This window comes from Neofelis nebulosa, chromosome 2 (assembly GCF_028018385.1).
Source record: "Neofelis nebulosa isolate mNeoNeb1 chromosome 2, mNeoNeb1.pri, whole genome shotgun sequence".
Taxonomy (NCBI): Eukaryota; Metazoa; Chordata; class Mammalia; order Carnivora; family Felidae; genus Neofelis; species Neofelis nebulosa.
Window position 1 is genome coordinate 108184536 of NC_080783.1, and position 23416 is coordinate 108207951.

At 40.0% G+C, this 23416-nt stretch overlaps 1 protein-coding gene across 3 annotated transcripts in view; it reads left to right on the plus strand.

Annotated features, from left to right (window-relative positions):
- CNTNAP5 (contactin associated protein family member 5) overlaps positions 1-23416 on the plus strand; it is an 810836-nt gene that overhangs the window by 672285 nt on the left and 115135 nt on the right. For all 3 annotated transcript variants that reach the window (XM_058715579.1, XM_058715580.1, XM_058715581.1), the window contains exon 17: positions 8414-8632. In XM_058715579.1, coding sequence (XP_058571562.1) covers positions 8414-8632 — 219 coding nt within the window. The remainder of the gene's footprint in view (positions 1-8413; positions 8633-23416) is intronic.

Here is a 23416-nt window from a genome sequence, read left to right on the forward strand (position 1 = left end):
TACCATAAATTCCAGGAATTGCAATTCTTTCTACGTGTTTTCTTCAGAATCAATTCTAACAGCTTTTAGATATCTCTGCAATCATTAAAAAAATCCACTAAAAATTTTGCCTGGAAAATCCATCACAGATCACTATTCTATTTGGTAAAATCTCATAGAGTTCCTAAAGGTTTGTTGTTGCTCAAGCTCTCCTGGGTGCAGTTTGTGTCCACAAGGCCTGTGATAATGTGTATTTGTGTCTTCTAACAGTAGTTTTGAGTTAAACAATGATAGCACGATAATTATAAAAATGAGAAATGAGAAGCTGAATTCTTACTTTTAAAACTAAGCACATGTGTTTAAGTCTGCATGTTCAGGAGCCAAAGGTATATCTGGAGTTCTCTGCATTAACTTCCCTCTTGAATATAATATTTATTAAGTGGTAAGTAATAAAATGTGCTATTTGAAGCTTACATATACATTATTAAAAATTCATACTAACATCAGCATTTGTTAGAACTTAGACCAAGAAAAGGTTTTTTTTTTGGAGGAGGAATGTTGTTTTTTTTTTTTTTTGCCTGAGATTGTTTAGAATTGCTGCTTTTGCTTGCTTTCACTGGTTTTCCAATTTTCTATACTCAGTGACTGCCCCCCCAACTTACTTCTTCTAAAAGAATGGACTGTTCCCATCATCTTGCTCTTGTTATGCCCATGACTGTAACTTACACTTGTCATTAGATGTCTCATTTTTCTGTGTCTGAATTTATTTTAATGTTTATTTATTTTTGAGAGAGAGAGGGAGAGAGAGCACAAGCGGGGGAGGGGCAGAGAGAGAGGGAGACACAGAATCTGATGCAGACTCCAGGCTCTGAGCTGGCAGCACAAAGCCCCACATGGGGCTCAAACTCACGAACCGCAAGATCATAACCTGAGCTGAAGTTGGACATTTAACCGACTGAGCTACCCAGGCGCCCCTCATTTATCTGTGTCTAAATGGATGCTTTCTGTATTTGATTAAGGCAACTGACCCATATTCGAATAATGATCTGACTGCATGAAATACCCTTGAAAGTAATGTCTTAGCAACAGAAGCTTGGAAATTTGAGAGCTTTAGGAAAAGAGCACAAACGCTAGCTGGAGGAGATGACTGAGGTGTTTGCACCAGTCCTTTCAAATCACCAAGCAGCTAAGTGTTTCTTTTGCAGCTAGAGCACAATACATACAAGAAAAGAGATCTTCTTAATTGGTAGTTTTAACCTCCTTTTACTCCAACAATTTAGACTATTAATGGGAGGAAGCTCTTGTGGCTTTAATGTGAAAGAAGATCTCTCATATCTAACTTGGCCAGGCTCTGAAAATGTGGAGTTGAGTGCCAACCATTACATAATATGGATATAATAACCTCAATGTAAATTTAATAAAAATCAGACCCCGAGGCCTTTTGATTCATTAAAGCAGCAGCAAATGTCATGGCATATTATCACAAGGTAATGAGCAATGATTTAGTGTTAATTACATTTCAGTGTCCAATTTGTTTGTACTTTCTGGTACTGTATTTTGTCCTTTTGGTTGTATAGAAATGTTGAAATGCAGGTGGTATTAAATTTTGTGAAAATTTTAAAATCTATTGACATGATTGTTTGCTGTACACTTTTTCACCAGGTTGAAGAGCATATATGTTTTGGAAACAAGATTTTCTATAAAAATTTTAAAGTACAAGACTTCATGATTTTCAGAATATTTCATTTTATTTTATTGTTATTATTTAAAAGGAAAAAATTAGGGGCGCCTGGGTGGCTCTGTTGGTTAAGCATCTAACTTCAGCTCAGGTCATGATTTCACAGTCCGTGAGTTCAAGCCCCGCGTTGGGCTCTGTGCTGACAGCTCAGAGCCTGGAGCCTGTTTTGGATTCTGTGTGTGTGTCTCTCTCTCTGTCCCTCCCCCGTTCATGCTCTGTCTCTCTCTCTTAAAAATGAATAAATGTTAAAAAAAAATTTTAAATGAAAAAAATTGAAAGGAATCTTTCATTTCTTATTAATAGCTACACTCATCCTATACCTTTTCTGCAAATAGAATGTTCACCCTAAGGGGTTCATGACAAGATACTTCTACAGATCAGCTACTTATAAAGGAAATGGTCTTTAAACACATGAAGTGGCTCAGAATAGATTTCTCTTCCATCCCCAAGGAGTGTTCCTCTATAACTATCTGAACAGAAGCTTCCAAAGTTGATAAATCCATGTTGTTCGACAGGGAACAAGAAATGTCTGTGAAATTTTCAATCCATTTCTTTCTGGGGCACTTCCAGCTAACACCTGTGAATTTTGTAGTGTTGACATTAGTCCGTATTCTAAAAGAAGCAAGACATTTTACAATGTCCTCAAGTCTTATTAGTGCATCTATTTCAAATGAGACTAAGAAAAAAAAAATCAGCTGTTTTGGCCATTATCTCACAATGGCTGTGCCCGTGGAAATCAATATTTTGGAGTAGGTGAGGAAGAGCAGAAATGGCTGTTGAGAGTCGAGGGGGCCATATTGCTTGGAACCCCATGTGGATTCAAACTGCCATTACTCCGTTTAATTGTGAGCATGTCTGTCACCCCTTTAGGGGTTACTTGTGCAAAATGGGGTTTATGACACCCATAAGCGAATCAGACATATTTGGCTGCTATTAAAAGAAAACTCAGGGGCGCCTGGGTGGTTCAGTTGGTTAAGCATCAGACTCTTGATCTCAGCTTGGGTCATGATCTCACGGTTTGTGAGTTCAAGTTCCATGCCAGGCTCTGTGTTGAAGGTGCAGAGCCTGCTTGGGATTCTGTTTCTCCCTCTCTCTGCACCTCCCCCATTCATGTTCTCTCTCTCAAAATAAATAAATAAACTTAAAAAAAAAAAGAAAAAGAAAAAAGAAAACTTGATCTGAACTGGCAGATACAAGGATGGGAATTCACTGGTACTGAAACATGCAACTAAGTCCAGAATTGGTGGGGCACTATATTTCTGGTTGGATTCATCAGTTTAATAATGCTATCTGCGGTTTAATTTATTTCTCTTCTTGCACTGACTTGTGAATATCTCCCTCAGTCTAAAGCTACTGCACCCTCACAGGAGGGCTACATTTCAACTGGTGGGAAATCACTTCTTTGCCAGCTATCCACACAATCCTGCTGATAGGCAACTCACTTGACCCCCTATGACCAATGCCTCTGGCCATGAAAGTAAAGATTGCTGAGTGGTTTTTCTAGGGCCCACCTTTACACCTGGAAGGGGGACTAGCTTTCCCTAAAGACTATAAAGGAGGAAAAATAATGTCCTTCTTAACTTTTCAGTTCTTGGTTGAGACCCCTGTAATAAAAGAGTGACAAGAGAAAACAAACGAAAGTTTATTGACAAGCGCACATCGTGTGTTCATGGGAGTTGTATAGAGAAAAATGAGTAAATCAAAGCGGTTGCTTAGAACTGCAGCTTACTGGGGTGCCTGAGGGGCTCAGTCATTTAACCTTCCAACTCTTGGTTTCAGTTCAAGTCATGATCTTGCAGTTTCATGAGTTCAAGCCCTGCATTCGGCTCTACACTAGCAGTGCAGAGTTGCTTGGGATTCTCTCTCCCTCTCTCTCTGTCCCTGCCCCCACTTGCACCGTCTCTGTCTCTCTCATATAAATAAATAAAATCAAAAAATTATAGAAAAAAAGAACTACCTTATTATATAGCATGTTCAACAGGGAATAATAAATTTATGGAGAGATAATCAGACAAAAGAAGGCAGTTTTAGGTTTCGAACAGCAGAGATTAAGACTAGTTAGTAAAGTTTGTTATGCAGAGATGTTTGGTAGGCTGATAGAGTCTACAGTTGTCTCCAAGCAATTAACTTTTGTCCTGGTAGAGAGGAAAGGAAGGACATCTTTGTCAATTTATGACCTGCCTTACGTACACAGGAGGAGAGCAAGGAGTTTTTCCTTGTCTCTGCTTCTTCTCAGTTGCCTTCACTCAAAATCAACCTGATTTAAAAAAAAAAAAAAAAAAAAAAAAAAAAATCAACCTGATTTTAAAGTAGCATATTTTGGGGTGGCGTATTCTGCTGGCCTTCAAGCCCATGGAAAAAGTGAGTGAGATACACATATTTCATATATGTTATCTGTATGGAAATATATATATATATATATATATATATATATATATGTGTGTGTGTGTGTGTGTGTGTGTGTGTGTGTATATGGAGATATATATGTGATATATGTGGATAAAATATGTATACATGACATTCATCCATATAGATATGTAATATATATATGTGTATATATATATCTATATATATGCATATATAGATATATATCTATATGTATGTATATCGGGGGGAAGAGAGAAAGAGACTTAAGTTGTGATGTTTAGTTGTATCATATCAAGAATATTACCAAAGAGATTACCAAATAGGATGAGAATTTGAAGATGGAATCCTCAGATCTTCAGAGAATGGTAAAATTAATATTAATAGTAATTAGATTTATACATTTATATGATATAATATAATATAATATAATATAATCAGACTAAATTATTGAGTGTCTTCTCTGAATAGACACTGTACTAAAAATTTCACATTTATTACTTATTTTGCTCTCAAACGCTCCTGTTGATGATCAAGATACTGCGCTATGATTTTCATTGTTCAACTCTTACTCCAATATGCAGATGAGGAAGGTGACCCTGGTTAGTAACCCGAGTCACACTGCTGCTAAGAGTCAGAATCCAGAGTCAATGTACCTCTCTGTTCCTTATTCTGCTTTGCAACACTTCCTCAATGCCCAAGAATGTTAAGACTCCAGAGAAAATAGAATTTTCTTTGTGATTTGAGACAGAAGACATTCAGGAATTCCTTGAAATTTTATGCAAAGGGTATGTGGTGTTTTCCTACAGTTTCCATCAGATCATGTCTCCAAAAATGTTTAATGATATTTCATCTAGTTCATGTTTTTCATTTTATCAATGTATGCGTGGAAGGTTGGAGAGGTGACTTCTTCTTTGTCCATAAATGGTCCCTGGGATCTCTTTCATGCCCCACATGGGGTGGGAGCTGAGTACACCAACATGAGGTTCAAGGAAGGAAGAACTTTATACAGGAGACTCTCCTTAAAAGTTTTCTTCTCATCTTCTAGAAATACTAGGTAGATACTCTCTTGCACTTATGCACTTTCCTCCACTTAACATGTCCCTTCTTTGATTCTCTCTCTCTTCCTCTCTGTCTCTCTCTGCCCCTCCCCCACTCATGCATGAACTCTTTCTCTCTCTCAAAATAAATAAATAAAAATTAAAATAAAAAGAAAGTACTTTGTGAGCTCATTGGATTTCATTCATCTGTACATTCTCAAGGCCTAGCACAAGGCCTGACTTGGTAAAAACTCATTGAATGCTGAGTGCTACTTTGGCTTTATCTTCAACCAAAAGGTGAGCAAATGATGAGGGAAGATATTGGTGAGACAGGAAAGAGAAGGGAAGTCCAGGGGGTAAATTCATGCGGGAGATAAGGCTGACACAGGGCTTCTGATTTTCCTGTCTAGGACCATCGGGTGACGTCCATCCTTCGAGCAAATAAGAGCGGGCTTACGTTTGCTTCTGGTGCCCTCCTCAGAGTCACTAGTCAGTGTTGGAAGTATCACTCATTTACTTAGATTATTCTTGTTCAGATGTATCCAGGCACTTATGTTATATATTCTAGGTTTTGACCCCTCCTCCCCCCACTGAATAGGTTTGGAAGACAAATAAATTTTTTTTTCCATAGGAAGAGTAGGTTAAAAAATGAACTCCAGGGACATATCATCTGGATTTAATTCTTGACTCTGCCCCATCTGGGTTAGGACAACTTGTCAGCTCAGTTCCCTCAGGGGTAATATGTTACCTGTCTCATAAGACTAGAGTGAGGCTTAAAATATTAAGGAGTTCATTCATGGAAAATGCTTAGCAGAGTGTCTGGCTCATGGTAAGCACTCAATAAACAATTAGCTGTGATTATCGCATTACTGATTCCCCCCCCACCCGGACCCCAGTTCTAGGGGGAATGGGTGAACCAAGTAGGTCCTAAATACTGACCTAAATAAAATTAAATAATAATAATTTTTAAAAATTCCAAGGAAGTTAATACCTGGGTATAAACCAAAAAAAAAAAAAAAAAAAAAAAGATAAAAAGAAACTTACAAAACTGCATTGAATATATATGGTGTAACATTTTAATGAATGAACCTTTAGTTGGATGAGAGCTCCCTATATACAACCCCTGGTGGTAGGTGTCCAATAAACCAGGTGTTAATCTACAGTTTGTGGACTAATTGGGGAGACAGACCATAAACAGATCATTATACAACAGAAGGACAAATGTTGGAGCAGGGATAAGCCCAGACAGGAAGCCTAACAAGGAAGGGGGGGGGGTCACGGGGTGACGGCAAACACAGCAGTAGAACAGGAGCTCTGCAAAGATGTGCTGTCCACGTAGAACTTAATATCCACAAGACCAGCTTTGCAGGAAGGCTTTTAGAAAAATCTTTAACATTTTTCCTCTCCAATTCTCACCAATCTTTACCTGTTTTCTGTAAAGAGAAATAAATTGAGGACCCAGTTATCTCTCAGTTAGTGTTTATTTGATCTCAAGATATACAGGGCTGTGAGGTAGTATCTGCGGCCTGAATAAGAAACAGGAAATGGCTCAAAAGGCCAACTTGACTCTTACTTAATCTTTTAATTGCTGAACCCAATTTGTTCTCTTCAATTCTGTCTACTTTAAGGCATGGGTTTATGAGCCGAGGCATTTAGCTGAGTTGTTGAGCCACGTCACTGCTATAATAGCCATAGCTATCACTTTGAGTATGTCTCGTGTGCCCTGCGAGGTCCTATGAACTTCGTCAAGGTTAATTCGTAAACAACCTGACAATGAGGTACTGTTTTTATTCCCATTTTTCAAATGGGAAAATTGAGGTGTGACAAGATCGAAAACGTGCCTTAAGTCATGGTGGTTCCAGAGTCCATGCTGTCAAATCCCATTTTAAGTCCTCTACCTTACTGCCTCCCCTTTAGGTCAAGGTCCACACTGACCAGAATGCAAAACAGTTCAATCCTCGGTTACTTGCAAATTCTACCTACCGGGGGCTTCTTATAATGAGGCTCATTCTCTGGGTTTAAAGGCTGAGGAGGAAGTAGTCTGGGATGGTTATTGGACCTTTGGGATTACCTGATTACTCAGATGTGGAAGTTGATGACTTTGTCAAATATATACCCATGTCCTGCTTTAAGTGTAACGTAGAAGAGGCCAACCAAGGTGCTGAGAAGGAAGGAAAGGTCCTGCCTAGGAAGGCTTCAGTGACTTAAAGGGGACGGTCTTCAAAAAAAAAAAAAAAAAAAAAAAAAAAAAGGGGACGGTCTTCTTATTGACATCAATTTATAATTTGCCTCTCCACATCCTTCAAATTTAGAAAATTCCTATGTAGTAGTGGAAAATATGAAAAGACCTACCCACTAGAGAAAAATGGAGAAGAATTCTACTTTTGGAGTCAGCTTCTTTGTACTGTGTTGTACTTCTCTGAACTTCAGTTTTCTCATTTGTAAAATGGGAATAAAAATGATGCCTTTCTCACAGGGATTCCTTTGAAAGATTCAAATGACAGAATCTTTGGGTAGTGCTTAGCATGGCACTCAGCAGAGTTCATTGTACCTGTTGTACTCCTGCTACTTCTCTTTTTTTTCTCTCTTGCTCAATGGCTATGTGGCCAAACCACCACCATCATCCCCACCGTCATCATCATTATCATAGGTGTTATTACCCCTGACTGACTGACCCCTGGCATGTGTGAGATGCAGAACTTTATCAAAGGGCAGAAGGGGTCATGGGAGGTGGATGGGGGCCTGTGTTCGATCCCAGGCACCACTGCTTGCAGTGACACGTCCTTGAAAAAAGCACTCAAACTTTCTGAGTCTCCTTAAAAAAAAGTCATAAGATTAGCCTGAATGATTATAATCACATGTATGAATGAAATAACATAGAGAATACCAGACCTCCAAGGGTGTCAACCTTCTCCCAGCGGGAATGTAGCTGGCTCACGAATCCAGTATTTACAGATATCCATGAAGGGCATAGTTGAAGCCAAAATAGACCCAGAAAACCCAAAGCCTTGGTGCCAATGAATGTTTATCAGATTGGCATTTCTGTCCCTAGCCCCTATCCTATTGGCTGAATTCTCACAGTGAGTACCAACTGGGCCAAAGAAAGAGCTTGGGACTTAGTATTTGGAAGTTTTTACTATTAACACTAAGTTCGATGTCGTAGAGATTTCAGCTGGAGGCCTCTTCACCTCATACTGACGTATAGTCATTTATACCATTCATTCAGCTTGTGTGCCGTCCATTCACTGACGACTCCCCTCAACTTTCTACCTATTTCTCTTGTTGGCTTCAGCTCCGTCTGAGATCACTTTTGCCATTGACGTTGGGAATGGCCCTGTAGAGCTCATAGTTCACTCTCCTTCTCTTCTGAATGACAACCAATGGCATTACGTCCGGGCTGAAAGGAACCTCAAGGAGACTTCACTCCAGGTGGACAGCCTCCCAAGGATGACCAGGGAGACTTCGGAGGAGGGCCACTTCCGATTGCAGCTGAACAGCCAGCTCTTTGTAGGTAAGAGACATTTTGAGGCCCCTCTGTGCTAAAACCCTCCAAGATCTCTGCATGACCAGGCCCCAGGAAAATTACGATTTCACTTCAGACCTAAGGAATGATTAGAATATATCCTAAAGCACTCGTAATTGTAAATGTGATTTTATAAATCCTCCTTTTCTAGCTTCATGAGCCACAGAAATAAGAGATTATGCCACCCCTTAGCAAATTTTGAGGTGGTCTCAGACTCTTTGTATCTTTCTTCCTTGTGCATGTTATCTTCAGGTTTCTGAGGAATCCTATTGTTTTTAATTCTTATGGTCAAAATCTACTCAGAGGAAAATAATATATCAGCTATTTACACTTCAGTAGATGTCTCTATGTCTGTGAGCCACCCTTCACCCTTGCTAGTGATACGTGACTCCTGATTACTGTTGATAACTATGCAGTGAAACATGTTACAGCATCTCAGAGGGGTGTGTCATCAGTCTTATGGTGGGGGAAGGGACTGTGGTTTACCACGGGCTTCTTTGATACTCCCTGAAACAACATCATGAAGGTGGTTGCCTTACACTTGCACAGGAAAGCAGGCCTGGTTCCCTAGCTGACATCTCACCACTGGTCAGTCCCTCCTGAGACTCACAATCAGCCTCTAGACAGGTTGTTCATCCAAACTGATCGCCACTGCTGACATCAAGGACTGGAAAGCCTCAAATGTCACTTATTGAATCCACTCATTCATTCATTCCTTCATTCATTCCATAAATAGTCACTGAGCACTGAAAACAGGTCAGGTACCTTGTTAGATGATGGGAATTGAAAAATAAATTGTGGGATGACATTACTTTGCAAAGAGCTATGTGTGTGTGCCTCTGTGTATGTGTAAGAAAGAGAGAGACCGAGAGACAAAGACAGGAAGAGAATTTAGCCACATGAATCCAGGTAGGAAACTTCAGCCTCTTTGCTATAATTTAGAAATGACTTTTTGAAAGTAGGTGGAACAGGGCTTGTAAAGCTTTAAAGTACAAAATGTAGCTGTAAATATTAGGGTTATTGTAATATTATCAAAGCTAAGAAGCCGCTCTTGTATAAAACTTGAAGTTCAGATGCTTAGAACACTGATATAAATAAGTCCCAAAATGTGCTAGTCAACCCAGATTTAATTTTCTTTCCTTATTCATTTTTTAGCCAACGCTCACACTACATAGCTTTACTACTAGTAATGAAATGTCATCAGCAGTCAATGGGTATTTCTTACCTCTTTCCTTACATTGGGTTTTTGCAACTTTTCACTCTGACAAAAGCAGTCACTAAAAGCACACCAGCTAAAAGAAAAAAAAGTAACAAAATATGTCATATTTTCTCTTCTCAAGACAAATCATATTTCTTTCTTCATCTGTCATGTTTTACTGCTCTAGCAGAAGCTATGATATAAGTGATTAAAAGCATTTTTATGATTATAAGGCATTTACGTAATTAATAACCTACATGAGTGATATGCTTTACTCTTAAAATATTTTTGAAAATTTATATTGCTGCTTTAATTCTATTTAAACATCACATTTCATTTCTCTGAAGAAGTTTGCTAGTCATCAAGATTTAATGTCTTTTTTGGTGAAATCAATTCAAGTAGTTTGTAATTTTCATAAATTATATTCCATGCCAAAGTTTAATTTATCTTCAGGCAGTATTTATGAATCTTTCTGGAGGAAAGGTGTATATAAAGATGGAACAATATTTTTTACCCTTTCATGCAAATTTCATGTCATTATGAAATTATCATATGACCTGCATATGTGATAAACTTTGTGCAAGTCAAAAAGGGAAAAGACGCAGCTGTGTTTCCTGGCAGGTGTTTATCTCAAGACGTTTCAGTTGAATTGATCACAAGGGCAGGGAGTTGTAGGAGCATGTCGATGGCTCTGGAGGACATTCCTTGCTCCAGCTGAAGCCAAGGTCAGCTGTGGTGAGAGCGCCTGTTTCTGTTATGTTTCTCTTCAATAAGTTCCATCTCAGATGTTACTCTGCTTTATTGAATTTGTCTTAATGTACTTGAAGAAGAAAAAAAAAATGCACACTGTTGGAGGTCACTTTAGTCTGTTGGTTTGAATTCAGTTGTTTAGTATACAGCAGTGTGCCCATTTAGAAATGTGTCCAGGGGCGCCTGGGTGGCGCAGTCGGTTAAGGGTCCGACTTCAGCCAGGTCACGATCTCGCGGTCCGTGAGTTCGAGCCCCGCGTCAGGCTCTGGGCTGACGGCTCGGAGCCTGGAGCCTGTTTCCGATTCTGTGTCTCCCTCTCTCTCTGTGCCCCTCCCCCGTTCATGCTCTGTCTCTCTCTGTCCCAAAAAATAAATAAAAAACATTGGAAAAAAAAAATTTTTAAAAAAGAAATGTGTCCGATGGCCAAAAATGCTGAAGTCCCAGTGTTTCTATTTTGTGTAATTCAGTGGTTCAAAAACAAAAACAACCCCCCCCTGCTTAGCTCTAGCCATCAAAATGAAGAGTTGCATTCCCTATCATTCAGAAACCTAGAGACACCAGATATTTATATTTGCTAGGCAGAAAAAAGACATCATTGGTGGGTACTTCTTCATAGGGATAGATTGAAGGTAGCCGTACTTAAGTATTCATTTGGACATGGCTGTCTGCATACCTTTGGCCATGAAAGGATCTTTCAATCAAAACAGAGCATCAGTCAGCATTGTAATCCCTGGTATTGAGCTGTGCTCCCGAGTGCTTACTGAGTACCAGAAACAGCTTGAATTTTATAGAATAGGATGTACCTCTTCGCACTGCCCCTGTCATTGGAATGGGACAACTTAAAGTGCTCATACATGAGTCAATGCATGCTCAATTCCTGGAATCAGTAATTTTATCTTCAGACTTTAATCACCATGATGGTTAAGGACACTGGCAGTCATGTCATCCGACCAGTCACATTTTTTGTGACAGAGCAGGAGAAACTTCATAGCACATGGATTCTGAAATGTATGCTGTGAGCATGTCATTGTCACATTGTGGAAACTCCCGGAGGTTTCACCCCTCTGCTTGCTGTTCTCTACGAATGTGCCAGTCAGTGTGCAGATGACACAAGAGGACTCCAAGAACTAGTACCTGCTGTGGAAAGTCAAATGGACACATATGGGTGTGTACCCCAGGTCAATTGCCAATAGGCCACAGGGCCTGGGTAGAAAAACACTAGCCTCGTTACGCCCGTTTGTCTTTATCTCCAGAATGGAAACAAAGGATCTGGTAACTGATCCCTCAGGATTCGAGAGGATATGTGATTTCCATTATTTATATTAAAAATGTAATCATCCTTATCCTCATTCTCCCCAAATCAGATATTGTGTCTTTCCAAATTTGCTGCAATTATAGAATAGACATTTTGTAAAGATATGGGCCTGTGAGGCTCATTTTCATGTGATTTTACTGCCGGTTTTTTTTTTGTTTTGTTTTGTTTTGTTTTTTGTCTTTCATGGACTTTTGTTTTGGAGTTGTTTGTTGTTGTTGTTGTTTTTAATATGAAATTTATTGCCAAATTGGTTTCCATACAACACCCAGTGCTCATCCCAACTGGTGCTCTCCTCAATGCCCATCACCCACTTTCCCCTCCCTCCCACCCCCCATCAACCCTCAGTTTATTCTCAGTTTTTAAGAGTCTCTTATGGTTTGCTTCCCTCCTTCTCTAACCTTTTTTCCCTTCCCCTCCCCCAGGTCTTCTGTTATGTTCTCAGGATCCACATAAGAGTGAAAATATATGGTATCTGTCTTTCTCTGTATGACTTATTTCACTTAGCATAACAGTCTCCAATTCTATCCACGTTGCTACAAAACGCCATATTTCATTTTTTCTCAATACCAGGTAGTATTCCATTGTGTATGTAAACCACAATTTCTTTATCTATTCATCAATTGATGGACATTTAGGTTCTTTCCATAATTTGGCTATTGTTCAAAGTGCTGCTATAAACATTGGGGTATAAGTTCCCCTATGCATCAGCACTCCTGTATCCCTTGGGTAAATTCCTAGTAGTGCTATTGCTGGGTCATAGGGTAGATCTATTTTTAAGTTTTGAGGAACCTCCACAGTGTTTTCCAGAGCAGCTGCACCAGTTTTCATTCCCACCAACAGTGCAAGAGAGTTCCCATTTCTCCACATCCTCTCCAGCATCTACAGTCTCCTGATTTGTTCATTTTGGCGACTCTGACTGGTGTGAGGTGATATCTGAGTGTGGTTTTGATTTGTATTTCCCTGATGAGGAGCGACATTGAGCATCGTTTCATGTGCCTGATGACCATCCAGATGTCTTCTTTAGAGAATTGTCTATTCATGTTTTCTGCCCATTTCTTCACTGGATTATTTGGTTTTTGGGTGTGGAGTTTGGTGAGTTCTTTATAGATTTTGGATACTAGCCCTTTGTCTGATATGCCATTTGCAAATATCTTTCCCCATTCCGTCGGTTGCCTTTTAGTTTTTGTTGATTGCTCCCTTTCATGGACTTTTGTTTTGGAGTTGTTTGTTGTTGTTGTTGTTGTTGTTTTGCGCTCAGTTGTGTATGTATGTCAAAGGAAACTGCAGTTCCCAATTTCTAGCTCCTTGGGGAAAATACTAGACTGTGAAAGAAAACAAAATGATTCTTGATACATCATAAAGTCTAAAATGATCCCTAAAACTTCTGTTCCTACCTCGATGCTGGTGGAGAACTGTTTCATCCTATTTTCAGGTGAAGCATGACTGACTTGGAGGGGTCAGTGGTGAAGCCAGTCAGGAAAGAGAACAGTAACACTCAGCTCTGGCACCATGTAAGTGGGTTCTCTGTGGCAAAATGCAAGCACACACACACACACACACACACACACACACACGAGCTGCCAGAGTATATGAGAAGTCACTTACGTTTATCCTCGTGAGTGCCTTAAGGGGATGGCTTTCCTGATGCAGGCCAGTAGAGTTTTCTATTTAAGAGGATATAATGTGTTGCAAAGCACAGGAGGAGGTAGATATCCCTTTCACATTAAAAAGTCACTGAAAAATCACTTTTTAGCCTACTTATTATATAAGCCACTGTGCCTGGAGGATGTCACTTACCATTACGTCTGTCATTAAAAGAAATCATTGTCTTCTCAACGTCCTATACATTTCTGATTATAACATCTCATTTACCAAACAAGTTTAGTTTTTCAAAGGTAAGGAGTCCATCAGGTATACCTAAATTGTTTTTCTTAGGAAAACAATACGTGATTTCTGACATTCCCCATTAATACAAGCAATACCACAAATGGTTATTGGTGAGTTTAAGACGTGGGTAAGAGACCGCAGAAGGCTGGCAGGGTGAGTCCAAGCATTGCTTTGCTTCGTTGCTACATATGAAGTACCTAGAGGAACAGCCAGTACGCACAAAACAGTGATGAACTACCAGGCTCCTCATGCATTTTCCTTCTCCAATACCCCTGCTCCACAAAATCACACTCTTATAGCTTGAAAGTGTTTTGAAAGAACATTGGCTCTGTTTTTATATTCAGAGGAGTGGATGGTTAAATGACCCCTTCTGCAGAATTTTGTCTCTTCTTTAAGGTATTCACAGTTGAATCCATTTAACCTATACCAATAGCCCATTTTAGTGTTTTTTACCCACCCCCTCAAGGGTCCAGACACTTACTTGAAATGTTTACCTACAACCTGTTCTGTTTTAACTGAAACTGTTTTCATCATATGCTGGTACAGACCATTGGGTTGACAATGGCCAGTAAAGTGTTTTCTTATTTGGTTTGATTGATTGATTGATTGATTGCCTTTGGTAAAATGTTATCACAAGTCTTATTGTCTTTTTTAAAGGAGGGTACAGTGTGGCAAGCGGCATCATTTTCTCATGCAACCCAGGGAGAGAAGCCTGGAGGTTAAGACTACACAAAAACCCTATGCTAGAAGCATTCCTCTAGCAATGCCATCATCAAAGTTTATGACTAAAGAAAAAAATTGGGGCAGTGTCATTTCTGTAGCGCTGGGGTGATAATCATAAAAAGAAAGTAAATCCAGATCTTTCTGGAAAATAAAGTCAGTACTCCCAGACATTCAAGGGCCCAGTCTGAGGGACAGAGGGAGGTGAGAAGTTGTTTGTACCTTTCCCTAAGCCAAGACGCCATTGAGTTAGCAATCAGAGAAAGTCCAGGTTGGAACAAAGCAGACCCAACAAGGCATGTGGATACTGGGACCCCACCTACCACCTAGTGATCCTGTTTTGGTTTCTCCAAGGCTTTGGTGACAAAGCTGAGGATTCAAGGAAGGAGGTGAGAAGCCCTGAACAGAGTGATAGAGGGGAAGAAATGTAACTACAATCCTCAGCAAAGTGTTACACTCAGTTCTCATGTTGTTACCAAGTTCCTTCTGATCCGGGGAGGAAGGGATTTGGCTTCAAAACCACTTGTGTAGAGGAAGGTGGTTTTGCAGAAGAGATGAGAAGGGCCACATTTGGATTCAGTTTTCTCCTCCATCAACCATGTGTCAGGCTACATGGTGAGGGTCATCTCAGGACCTATTTATGGTGCAGAGAGAGGCTTAGGAACTCGTGGTAGACCCAGGAATGTGCTGCTAAAGTCCCCTTTCAAGGATTACTTGTTGCCTGTCACAGGAATGCTGTTGGCACACATTTTTCTCATGTCTGCCCCTTCAGGCACTGCCTCGGTTGCAGAGAAACACCGGGGCAAAGCCACATCCTTGCAAGGAAGCCCACATGCAACAACCATCTGAGTCCAGGGTATAAAGGTTTGGCCATTTTGACCCAAGGGGGCACATCTCTGATGGGCTTTTCTAGCTCTAGTGTTCTCTGTGGGCTGCTCTAGTCTAATGTCAGGCCTGCACTGCCACTCTCGCCCTCTCTGCCCACCTCTGCTTCCCTCCCCTCCCATCCACAGGTGTGGTTCCCAAGGGCATCTTTAACATACCACTCTCCCCTTTACATCCATCCGTAGCCTGCTTGCTGGAAAGCCCAACCTGAGCCAGAATCATAGAGATTTCTTGCACAAGACACACAACCACACACAACCACACACACACACTTTTTTTTAATCATAGTAATCTTCTTAAGCAAAATGTATTCCTCATGTCTCCCCAAAATTAACCATAATATAATGCCTTCTTCCCCCTTCTTCTCTGAAACACTCTTTAAAGCTGATGGAATCCTTGGAGTCAAGTTTGCATTGTTTTCATTCATACCTTTTTTTTTAATTTTTTAAATGTTTATTTCTGAAAGACAGAGACAAAGTGTAAGCAGGGGAGGGGCAGAGAGAGCAGGAGACACAGAACTGAAAGCAGGCTCTAGGCTGTCAGCACAGAGCCCCACACGGGGCTTGAACTCCCAAACTGTGAGATCATGACCTGAGCCGAAGTCAGATGCTTAACCAACTGAGCCACCCAGACACCACAGCTACTAGCTTTATTTTAAGTCAGTTACCTTTACAGAGCCTCAGTTATTCCATCTGCCACCGGGCTTTATAATCAATACTCCACAAATCAATTGCAAAGATTAAATTTTTCTCCTACTTGGAATTCTCTATCAAGGTTTATTAATTGGGAGTTGCAAGCAAAAACCATTTTAAATGGGAAATTATTTGTGGCCCCACCCCAGTGGGATAATGAGGCACTGCTTGGCCTGGAAATTTATGAGGTTTGACATTTAAAGGACACATTCAATTAGTGTAAAAGCTCCCAGGGGAGGGATCTTGCCCCACACTGGGTTTTATCCTTCCTTTGCGCAAATCAGCAAAAGTGTCCCCACATGGTAGTGTATCTGATATGTGAATGCCCCAAAAGCTGGGGTAGGGCCTTTGTAAAAGGGAAAGTTACAACTGCCGTTGTCTTAGCAACCAGCTTTCAAAGGTAAAGGAATTTTCAAAACCCGGCTTTCAAATTGTTACATGGTATCCACAAGCTTGCTCTGAGGGGTTTTCACTGGATTCACATGGCGGTTGCTATTGTTTTCCCTGTGCTCTGGTGGGCAAAGATGGGCTCATTTATCAGATCAGAGAATGTGCCCAGACAAGTCCCTCCATTTGTGATTCAATGATACTATAAGTTTCATGAAATAAACTAAAAGCCGACCACATCCGACACCCATTTGTGGAGACATCTGAGCCGGCATGACCTTCAGAGACTGTCCTTCTCTGAGCCCTTGTTGCCAGTGAGGCAGCAGCAAAAAGCCAACCCAGTTTTGTTTTATTTTGTTTTGTTTTCAATCGAAGTAATTTTCAGTTTTTGTTTTAATTGAAGTAGTATTTTAAGGCAAGTTTATTTTTTGTTCTGTCATGTATCAGCCTTATCCTCTCTTCCTTCCTTGTCCAAAACACCTGAAGGACTAATACATTCTTCTTTTTCTTTTTTTTTTAATGTTTATTTATTTTTGATAGAGAGAGAGAGAGAGAGAGAGAGAGAGAGAGAGAGAGAATATGAGCTGGGGAGAGGTAGAGTGAGAGGCAGATACAGTATCCAAAGCGGGCTGCAGGCTCTGAGCTGTCAGCACAGAGCCCTACACGGGGCTTGAACCCATGAGCTATGAGATCATGACCTGAGCCAAAGTCGGACACTTAACCAACTGAGCCACCCAGGTGCCTGAGGACCAAGACATTCTTTATAGCAGGTTATGCACCATTTTTGCTGGTTTGGGGAGAAAATGCTCACTGCAAGATGTCTGATGCCCCATTCCATCTGCCACTGTGTCCTTACTCTTTTCTCTCACTATTTCTTTTTCTTTTGGTCACAATTCATTATTATTATTTTTATTATTTTTTTTTTTTTCTGAATGTACATTCTGCTCTCAGCCCTGGGCTGGACAACAGGAGCATGAAAATAAGATTCATTTGCTATTTAAGAAGTACGGGCTTTAGGGGCACCTGGGTCCCTCAGTTGGATGGGCGTCTGACTTTGGCTTAGGTCATGATCTTGCTATTCGTGAGTTTGAGCCCCATGTTGGGCTGTGCGCTGACAGCTCAGAGCCTGGATCCTGCTTCAGATTCTGTGTATTCCCTCCTCTCTCTCTTTCTGGCCCCTCTCCCACTCATACTCTGTCTCTCTCTCTCTCTCTCCTCTCTCTCTCTCAAGAATAAATAAGCATATAAATAAATAAATAAATAAATATAATTTTTAATAAAAGTACAGGCTTTGAATGGGGAGCAGAGGTTCCCATTAGGGAACCATTAAGGTTCCCATAGGGTGCAGTATAGGGTTGATATTCAAGGGTGAGGGCAGGGGGGGTTGGTGAGCAGAGCTAAGGGGGTGTGGCTCTCAAGTCTGATCTGGAGGCAGCTTCCAGACTGTATCTCTCATACATGTGTGTGCTGACTCCCTGCCTCTCTCCTCCTTACACTGGGGAATGCGGTTAGTAGGAGTCTTCGTACAGTCTCTAAAGGAATCGGTGCTTAGAAGGCAGCCTGGGAATCGTGTGCACAACTCGGTGTGCAGGGAACACCTCTCTCAGATTGGCCAGTCACTTGCTTATTCAGGTTTCCAGGAGTACGACTGGAGCCCAAATGTCCAAACCCTCAAAGCAGGCAGTGCTTTCCTGTCCTGTTGTTTATTTGGGTACCCGTGAGTGGCCTCTTCCTAGGGGAGCCTCAGGACAGCACATTCCCCGCTGCCATCTGCAATGCACCAGAGCCCTACTTTGAGCCCTGAAGCATCTTAAAGTATCTTAAAGCAATGGGGTCCAGTGCCATTCTGCTTCCCATTCCACTTGCCATCTCCCAAAACCTTTGTCCTCAGAGACCCTCCCTTCCCTGCCTTTCATCTTCATATCCCTCCCTGGGGAAATTAAGTTATCAAACAGGTGGGAGTTGACACTACTGGTAGGGTGAAGTTGTTGCCCTGAAGGCCAGATTTGGCTGTCTACTCACTGGGTGCTCACCTACACAATCCTGAGTAAGAAAAAGCTCTTGCCCTAGAGGAGCCCCTTTCTAGAAGTTATAGTGCAGGCCAATGGATGGATTATATTTATGTGAGTTTCCATTTCTTTTTACAATACCGCCAATATTCTGGGGTCCCTGATATCCATAGCTTTTCCTTCCCTCCAGAGCAAGCTGCATAATGGTTTTGGTCTGGTCCCATCACTTTTTGCCTCTGGGTCTATTCACCCTCTTTTTCTTTGCTACTTTCTTTTCAGCAAAGCTACCTTGTTTCCTTCCTTTTATTCCTGAAGGCCATTTAGCCTCTCTGGATACCTGCATTCCAAGAGGGAAATGTGGATGATATACATTCAGCTTGCCTCATGTTTACAAAGACTAAAAGCTCCCTATATTTATATTATTATTATTATTATTATTATTATTATTATTATTATTATTATTCTACTTACTATACATTGGGGATGAAGACTTGTCCATCACAGTTTTTAAGTTCTCATAATAAGAACAACATTTTAACTGATGCTTGTAATATGTGTTAAAATATAATCTTCAAGGGGCGCCAGAGTGACTCCCATCAGTTAAGCATCTGACATTTGATTTCAGCTCAGGTCATGATCTCAGGAACCTTGGGTTTCTCTCTTTGTCTGCCCCTCTTCCATTCACGTTCTCTCTCTCTCTTTCTCTTGCTCTGTATCAAAATAAATAATCATTAAATATATACAAATAGTCTTCAAATATATAAAATCATGAGTCATGGGCAAATAGAAAATAAACTTGTGTCAGAGACTTTATTTAACTCATTCGTTAGCAAGGAAGCCAGTAAGATGTGATGGCCGGTTCAGAGAGCATCTGAAAATCTAGGATATGTATAGGCAATTTAACAACAACAAAAAAAGTTAGGATAAGGTTTTGGTGTTAAATATACAAGTGTTGCTCAAATCAGGCCATCTTTGGAGTTATCTGTTCTACTGGAAAGAAATTATTTGCATCTCTACTAGATAAACATCATCCATGTTTTTTGCTTAATTTCCAAGTTACAGCTAATTTTTTTTTCTGGCAAAAGAACACACACGTTTGATGGTACGTCCCTAGTCATCACTTCCCCAAAGAAAGCTTGGGATAAGAAAAAGACCCAGAGTGATTACTGCACAAATGCATCAAAATGTCATGACAGCGTTAATAGATTGGACTTGAGAACTGCTTGGCCCTGACCTGCCATTGCTACTCTCCTATTTAGTGAATTTCAGGCTTTTTTTTTTTTAATACTTTAGGATCTCCTGGTGTCACTCATAAAATTGCTCTGGGTCAGGTGAAAGATTGGGGAAAATTCTGAAAGCTCATAATTATAGAGCTTTTTCTTTATCTGCTGATTTCTTTAAATGGGTGTGTGCTTTAGCTCCTGGGACCGTATTTGTTCTCAGTAAGGCCATGCTGGAGAAAACTAGCCAGTGACTGCCAGGGGCCCTAGCATACAGAAAATCCAGACATTGGTGCTAATAGGACAATGATGTCGCCGGGCAGCCAGCTGGGAAGAATGTAGATGTTCCAGCTGATTCTAGAAAAGACCGGAAGCTCATACGGTATTTTTCATTCCATTGCCCTTGCAGGAAGGCTCCTCTTTCACAGGAACCTTTGTATCTTTTCTTTAAAGCTATTTTTGATAGTGATTTTTCATCTTCAAAAACTGGCAGAGGGGAGTACGGTGAGGCATGGCTTGGCACTCATCTTGGCAAGATGGGACGTGTTCCTGTTCGTCAAAATGGCTCCCGTGGCTACTCTAGACCCGTCGTTAGGATTATGGGAATTTTGCTGCCTCATCATCTTGATATTCCTTCAGGGGTTCCTCCAGATGATATGCAAAACCCTAATCAGCCACCTTGAACTGCAGTGGGATTTGTTCCCTATGGCTCTACATTAGCAACAGAAACAGAAGCACCATTCAAGTGCTTGCTTGTCTTTCCCCCTCCTCCTGGATGTAAATAATAACCAAAAGAGTGTTTCCACAGAATGCATATTTAGCGCTCTGCCTGGGCAAAATGTTGGGCCCTGCCACCATTCTGTTAAAAAGAAAGCAAATATTTGTTTTTTAGCTGGTAATCTTGAAGAAAAAAACAACAAAAAAGCAAGCCTCTTTACTTTACAGAAAACCCAAGTAGCAAGATAAATACCTCTGACACACCCTGACCCACACTCCAGACAAAAACATGCTGATGCTGAGACAGGTTTTTCTTAATGCCCAAATACCACGTGGATTAATAAATGGCTTCAGAGATATACACAATTCTGTAGCAAGGAGTTATATTTGAAACTGATAGAAGATTACTTCCAAAATGACTTTTAGAAAAAGGAGAGCAACAGCATTATACATAATGTACATAATAAATGAAAAGATTTATTTTAAAGGGTACAATCAATATGCAAATACATGTTCACTGAGAATTAGTCAATAATACCTCCAAATACTCTTATTAGAGGCAACCGATATTAGCCCAGTATGAGACTTTCTAGACAGTGTTCAATGTTCTTACATACATTTAAGTACCCTGAGGAAGCACTGTACAATATTATTATTTGTGGCTATATTTACATAAACGATATATTTGTAGGTATTATACCACAGCTTTCTCACTGTTTTTTGTTTGTTTGTTTTCGTTTGCTTTTTGGCTTCAAATATGCCTCGGAGACCATAGCATGTCAATATAAATAGCATATTAAACTGCTGTCTAGTGTTTTACCTAATATTTTCAGTTTTTGCTTGTTTTGTTGCCATGTTTATTTTATATCCTTAATGCATCTGGAATTTGTTTAAGGTTTTGAGGTAGGATTGTAATTTTATTTATTTTCCAAAATAATTTCCCATCTCCATTTATTTCATGGTTCCTCTTTTTCCTAGTTACTTAGAACTCTAATGTATGTTATAATGTAAAAGCCATCTTTCTATATAAAGAGTCTGTTTCTGGAATTCTTAGAAGTTTCTAGTTTCTTGGGGTGCCTGGCTGGTTCAGTCATGAAAGCATTCAACTCTTGATTTCAGGGTCAAGAGTTCCAGCCCCACGTTGGCTCTAGAGCTTACTAAAACCGAACACAAAAACAAAACCAAAAACAAAATCCAGAAATTTCTGGTTTCTGTTTTATTTACATAGATTTTTTCCCCTAAGTACTGCACCACTTACAGGGCACACACTTACAGGGCATATTTTGATACTGAATAGGAAAGGTTTCCCCTTACACGTGCGTGCGTACACACACACACACACACACACACCTACTTCACTCCTGTTTTTAATCCTGTATCTCTTCTTGTGGGGTTTTAGATTTCGCTTTTCATGTTCTATGAAAATAATTTTGAGGGCTATTGATTAGATTGTATTGTGTTAAAGAAACTAGCTATGCATTACTGACTCATACTGAAGCATGTTTTGTTTCTTCAGGTATCCTTAGGAGTGAAGGTAAAATTGTATCATTTCCTTTATATGTACACGTCTTGTTAATTTCAAGGTGCTTTGCTGCTTTTGTTGTTAAATAGGATTTTTCCCTAGCTATTCCGTCTTCCAGTTGGTTATCATTGCTGTATAGAACCATGATTGATTTTGCAGGTTGATGTTTATATCCATCCACATTCTTATATTTTTAATTGTAATAATTTGTCATTATTGTTTCGAGGGGATTTTCTAGGTAGATAATTATACTATTTGTGCACATAATACACTATTTGTAATGACTATGTATGAAGCTAAATTAATTATTTTGGGGTGTAATCATCACCACTAGCTCCATGTTGGGATATTTGTTTAAAAAGGTAGAATAAGGCCAATGATAATAATGTTTTCATGGCTCTTGATACACATTGCTGAATTATTCTTGGTAAGTTTTTCACAACATTCATTTCCACCAAACAAATAGGAAATACTTTCAATCTGTTGTTATGTGATTCTAAGTTAACAATCCCTTTCCCAATTTTTTGAGGAGGATCCGTATTTTATTTGAGGTCCCAGTTTGTAGTGAGGATTAAATCAGAATATGTCTGTGAAGCACAGTGCATAGAAGGTGCTGTATAAGAAGTAAGCTTTTAGTTCAACTTGACTATTGCATCGTTATTTGACCTTTTAAACATCGAGTTAGTGCCACCTGTATTGTTACATAAAGTGTCTTGATTGATTTTTGAGCAAGAAATCACTATATCTGGCCAAACTCAACCAGACACATGCCTTGTTTTTAAGAAAATCATATTTTGGAATGAAAGTTTCTCCTAGGATTTCCTTCTGGTACCAAAACTGAGTGTTGGACGGGCAGGATAAAAGCAGAAGACAAATGATGGTTAGTGTATTTGCTTTTATCCATTAGGTATATGCTAAATCCTCTGTCACTTTAGAATTTGGAATCTAGGTGGTACATGTACCTGTACTTAATTTAGCTATTGTGATTCATATAAAAAAAAGCTACTCCAAGTTCAACGTCAAAAAAGTAAGAAAGAAAGGAGGAAAGGTAGAAAAACAGAAAGAGTTACTATCTTTGTGAATCCAGAGCCCAACCTGGCACATTCAGTGTTTTACCTGAAGAGGAGACCTCAACGAAGGAGTTTTGCTTGAGCATGAGGAGGAAAGAGAACAGGCACCCACGAGAGAAACAGAGGCTTTTGAACTTGGTGCCAAAGACCAGAACAAAATTGAGATGTTCCTCTGGAAGCGATGAGCATGTATGGAGCTGACACATGGAGGTTTTCTAAGACAGGCTTAGAATGATGATAGTGACCTTTGTATGTAGTTCAAGGAAATATCATCACAATGAACATGCTTGATACCAAGGGCCAGCTGAAGAGTCTCAGGCATAATTGCTTCTCGCTAGGCCAACAAGCTAACCAATAGTGATAGTTATCCAGAAGGGTGAGGTGGAGGTCAAAAGAATAA